This window comes from Sus scrofa, chromosome 5 (assembly GCF_054392235.1).
Source record: "Sus scrofa isolate SSC_HxYL_T2T_F1_AM1 chromosome 5, Sscrofa_HxYL_maternal_Yorkshire_Landrace_v2.0, whole genome shotgun sequence".
In the NCBI taxonomy this organism is placed as follows: Eukaryota; Metazoa; Chordata; class Mammalia; order Artiodactyla; family Suidae; genus Sus; species Sus scrofa.
The window spans coordinates 16873924-16879489 of NC_139387.1; the positions used below are offsets into that span (position 1 = coordinate 16873924).

General features: G+C 43.4%; 1 protein-coding gene across 4 annotated transcripts in view; it reads right to left on the bottom strand.

Annotated features, from left to right (window-relative positions):
* The window catches only part of CCNT1 (cyclin T1), a 38381-nt gene extending 34465 nt beyond the window's left edge, over positions 1 to 3916 (bottom strand). For 2 of the 4 annotated variants that reach the window (XM_003481561.5, XM_084955515.1), the window contains exon 1: positions 3713 to 3916. In XM_003481561.5, the coding sequence (XP_003481609.3) occupies positions 3713 to 3873 (161 nt within the window). In that variant the 5' untranslated portion in view covers positions 3874 to 3916. Of the gene's footprint in view, positions 1 to 3518 lie in introns of all 4 variants that reach the window. The other 2 variants (XM_084955514.1, XM_084955517.1) reach the window with 1 other exon arrangement.
* Positions 3917 to 5566: the final 1650 nt, after the last annotated feature.

Below are 5566 nucleotides of genomic sequence, written 5' to 3' on the forward strand. Positions count from 1 at the left end.
CACAGATGGACCTAGAGATTATCACACTAAGCGAAGTAAGTCAGAAAGAGAAAGACAAGGAGTTCCCGTCGTGGCTCAGTGGTTAACGAATCCAACTAGGAACCATGAGGTTGCGAGTTCGATCCCTGGCCTTGCTCAGTGGGTTAAGGTTCCGGCATTGCCGTGAGCTGTGGTGTTGCAGACAAGGCTCAGATCCTGCGTTGCTGTGGCTCTGGCATAGGCTGGTGGCTACAGCTCCGATTCAGTCCCTAGCCCGGGAACCTCCATATGCCACAGGAGCGGCCCTAGAAAAGACAAAAAAAAAAAAAAAGAAAGAAAGAGAAAGACAAGTACTATACAATATTCCTCATATGTGGAATCTAAATATGACACAGGAATTCCTCTGTGGCACAGCAGGTTAAGGATGCAGCATTCACAATGCAGTGGCTTGGGTCACTGCTGTGGCTCAGATTCAATACTTGGCCTGGGAATTCCACATGCTACAGGCGAGGCCAAAATAAATAAATAAATAAATACATTAAAAAATAAAAATAAAATAAGACACAAATACAAATGAACGTATCTATGAAAAAGAAACAGACTCAAAGACATAGAAAACAGACTTATGGTTACCAAAGGGGAAAGGTGGTGGGGAGGGATAAAGTAGGAGTTTGGGATTAGGAGATACAAACTACTATATAAAATAAACAAGGTCCTATTGTATAGCACAGGGACGTATATTCAGTACCCTATAATAAAAAAACATAATGGAAAGGCGTATCTACAACTAGGCCACTCTGCTATACACCAGAAACTAAGACAACACTGTAAACCAACTATAGTTCCATTTAAAAGAAAAAAGAAAATCATACTTACCTCTCAGAATTAAAAGGCAAATTTGTTCTTTCATCAAATCACTAACCTCCAACGGACACTTAGCACAATACATAACAGGTGTTCACCGTAAAGTTGCTGAATTAATAAACAAGCCAACTTCTCAATATGTGTGGATCAAGGAGGACTATAAGGAGTTCCCCTTGTGGCACAGCGGAAACAAACCTGACTAGGAACCATGAGGCTGCCGGTTTGATCCCTGGCCTCGCTGCTCCCTGTGTTAAGGATCCTTGCCGTGAGCTGTGGCGTAGGTCGCAGACGTGGCTGGGATCCCACGTTGCCGTGGCTGTGGCGAAGGCCGGCGGCTACAGCTCCCATTAGACCCATAGCCTGGGAACCTCCATGTGCCGCACATGTGGCCCTAAAAAGATCCCCCCCCCAAAAAAAAGGAATATAAACAAAACTGTAATCTAAACCCGTCACTTGCCTACTGAAAATCTTACCAAGGTAACCCACTAGTACAGGCTATCTCTTCACCTCCCTAAACACCCTCCCTGATCTGCCCCCTAGGTGTGTCCCCGCTGATCTCACCATCTAAGCCCCTGGCAATTAACTTTGCAATTCTACCTCTCTGGCAACCAAACCTTCTCATAAAGTGATCCCTAGGGCCAGAAACACCAGGACTTGATATTCATCCAGTGATTTGATAGTCACTGAAAATAAAAACTCTTTTTCCCGATTTTTTCCCAAGCTAGGGGTCAAACTGGAGCTGTAGCTGCCAGCTTGCGCCAGAGCCAGAGCAGCTCAGGATCTGAGCTGCGTCTGCGGCCTACACCACAGGTCACAGCAAGGCCAGATCTGTAATCCACTGACCAAGGCCAGGGATTGAACCCACGTCCCTGTGGATGCTAGTCAGGTTTGTTAACCACTAAGCCATGATGGGAATGTTTTATTTTTAAACAATGTTTAAAGATTACATTCCATTTACAAAGTGCCTGCTATATTCTTGTACTGTACAAAGATAGCCTACCTTACTTACATCCAGTAGTCTGTACCTCCCACTCCCCCACTCATAGCACCCCTCTCTCCCCTCCCCACTGGTAACCACCAGTTTGTTCTCTATACTTGAGTTTGCTTTTTTTGTTTTTGTTTTTTTTCCTTCATTTTTGGCCACACCGTGCAGCATATGGAGTTCCTGGGCCATTAATCAGATCTAAGCCACAGCTGCAGAACCCATGCAGCAGCTGTGGCAATGCCAGATCTTTTAACCCACTATGCAGGGCCTGGGATCAAACCTGCATCCTGGTGCTGCAGAGGCAGCACCAGGCCCATTGTGCCACAGCAGGAACTCCTGCTTTTTTATTTCATTCACTAGTTTGTTGTATTTTTTAAGATTCCACATATAGGTGATATTATTTATCATTTGCCTTTCTCTGACTTACTTCATTTAACATGGTAATCTCCAGGTCCATTGATGTTGCCTCAAAGAGCATTATTTCATTCTATCTTATGGCTGAGTAACAGTCCGTTGTATATATACACCTCTTCTTTATCCATTCATCTGGAAATGGACATTTAGGACGCTTCCATGTCTTGGCTATTGTAAATAAAATACCTTTCCAAATTAGTGTTTCTGTTTTGTTTTGTTTTCTGGACACATCTAGGACTGGAATGCTGGGACATACGGTAATTCTCTTTTTAGCTTTTTGAGTAACCTCCATACCGCTTTCCACAGCGGCTGCACCAATTTATACTCCCACCAATAGTATTCAAGAGTTCCCTTGAAAAGAAAAAATTTTAATGCCTTCTAAAGACTTTGGAACACAATGTGAGACAATACCACGATGGCAACAACCTTAATAACATACGTGTAAAAAGGAAAGTGCTAGGATGCACTTTAATAGAATTTTTTGAAAAAAGGTTTCACTCAATACCGACTGGCTTATTAGGAAACAAATTAGATACCAGCACTAACGAGGACACCTCTTCTGAAGTGAGAGCAATCTTAAGAAACAAACACACAGCTGGCACACATTTAAATGGAAGCTGCATCTAAGAATAACTTGTCACTTCCAGAATGGAAATAAATTTTAAAACTATATTAGCATTCTCCACTACCATATGTGGTTTTCTGACAAAAACACTTGAAGGGGGAAAAAAATCACTAAATCTTTGAATTAGGGCAAAAATGAATATACATTAGTATCCTGAGTAACTTTAAAAGCCCAGTATCCCATAAACGGTTTAAAACATTACGTCTGTAGGTCTTCATCCCTACAAATCTAAACTGAAATCCTCCCTTCCTCTGAAAGGCTGTAAGACTCTAGCACTAGCTACTTTTTGAACATCTGAGCAGTAAGCACTGTGTTAGTTAGGCATGGAAATCAAATTCAACAGGTATCACCCTACTTCACAGACAAGAAAACCAAGAATTTGACAGGTTTCTTAAACAACTAGTAAGTGGGAGGAACGGATGTGGAGCCAAATCTGGAGCATTCATTCTAGACCAACCATTTTAAAAGACCTTCAGAGAGTGAACTTTCTCAAAACTCTTATGACACACTAAGTTCAGGAAGCATCATCAAGCGTGAAACTTCCACGAGATCCCTAGGGCATAGCAGAAAAGCAGAGTAGGCGATTAGAACACACCGACAAGAGACTAACGACTAGTAAGAGCTCGTTGAAACACAAAGCGGGAAGGATACGCAATTCCCAGCAAAGTTGGTGGCTCGGGTGAACAAGCGGGAAATTAACTTCGCCTCGCTTCCCTCCCGCGGAACTCTTAATTTCAGGCTCTCCCGGCCCACCCGCTTCCCTTCGGTCTGACAGACCCTGAGGCCTGGACGCCGGGGCAGGGCGGGACTTACACCAAGGCCGAAGGCCTAGGCCGCAAGGATACACGTTAAGACGCTGGCCCATGTCCTGGAGCAGATTGGCCGCCTGCTGGCGACAAGAAAGTTCTTCATCTGGGTCCAGGCCAAAACGACGGGATGGGCTATTTTCCAGCTGTTCTCGAGTAAAATACCACCGTTTATTGTTGTTCTTTCTCTCTCCCTCCATAGTGCTTCAACCAGAAGGCAGCGGCGGAGGCTGCAAGCACTTCCCAGCGTCACCTTCTCGGCGACACACATCCGCTGTGCGGGGGCTACTGCGACGTGACGAACTTCCGCTAGGGCGGACGGCTAGGTTGTGACACGCTTCCGTCGGGTGGGTGGGTGCTAGTTAAAGGATCCACTTCCGGAAAGCGCCTCGAGTCGGCCTGTAGCCGAGTTAACAGCCAGCAGGAGACCGGAAAAACCTTGGGCCTAGGACGCAGGCGCCAATCACGTGACCCTTGAGGCACGAGGTGGGGTTAGGAGTTCTCGTTCAAAAAAAAAAAAAAACACGTCTCCTCCCGCGAGAACTGGGTTGAGCCTTCGCGCCCTGAGCGAGGGGGCGGGGCAACGGCTTTGGCTGGGTGAGGTGCCCGCCCACGCGCCGCTCGGCGGTTCCGCGGTGAACTTCGCTCGTGGCGAAGGTGACCGCTTAAGATGGGGCACATCCGCAACTTGACAGATGAAATAAGTGAGACTGTCAAAAGCTGAAAAAAATAATCAGAGAGTAGCCCTATCGTCTATCGTACCATAAAGCAACGGGAAAGCTATTGCATTGTTGATAACAATGTAAATTACCCATTGGAGAAGCCGCTTTACAATATGTAACTAATGCCTTGAAACTCCTAAAGCTTCGACGCGGTGAGCCAATTTAAGGGAATAAGATGGAATTAGTAGTAATAATTTAGTACTAACCACAGTAGTGAATGACTCAAATATACTGTTTAGTTTAACCGGCACAGCGCCAAATATTTTAATCTATGTTTTGCGATCGGGTGAATTTAAACTGCTCCTTCCTTCTGGAAAGCTTCCACTACCACTCTGCGCATGCACAAATTTGTAAATTTCTGCCCTCTATCAAGATGTATCCGGCTCCAACGCTTGAGGGTTGTTCCTTCGTAGACAAGATACTTGTCTGTGCCCCTTGTATAAATGTAAATGGCAACTGTATATACGTTTTAGATTCTGAAAAGGATTAAATGAAGATTTGAGTTAAAAGTACCTGGAGCAGTACCTGGCACATAAAAAAATTCAGTAGATTTTATAATATTTATTATAGCATATTGAAACTGAGGGCAAGGACCATACCAGCCTTTTAAAAAAAACAACAACCCATTTTCATTTTTGTATCCATCTATCACCTCCCTAGTACAGTTCTGGCCCCAGTGGTCAATAAATGTTTGTCAAACAAATGCTCAAAACAACTAACAATAAAAAAATAAAAAATAAAAAATAAATCTCTCTGAAGCTTGGAGAGATTAAGTGGTTTGTCCTACACTACACCATTTATAAGTGTAGATTTTAAAATCAAGTCTAATTCCATTGTTCTCTCCATTCTAGCCGAGTGTACTCCTGCTTTTCGGGAACACTCACCTTGATTAAATTTGGGTAATATTAAAATCTTTTGTCTTTTATAATAAATATTTTGAGTTCTGTCATTTCTAGACAAGGCTGCTCCCACTCAATTTGATTCTAATTCATTCTCAGAAGTATTTTCTTCCATTCTAGGCCCTCCTCTGCCATACACTGCCTACAATTAGCATTTGCTCCATTTTATTCTGGAAAAATTGAGGAAAAAAATACTTGAAGTTACAATATTTTCAAAAATTATGATTTCAAACTTGTTCCGTTGCATGCTTTTTTTTTAATTGAATAAGCAC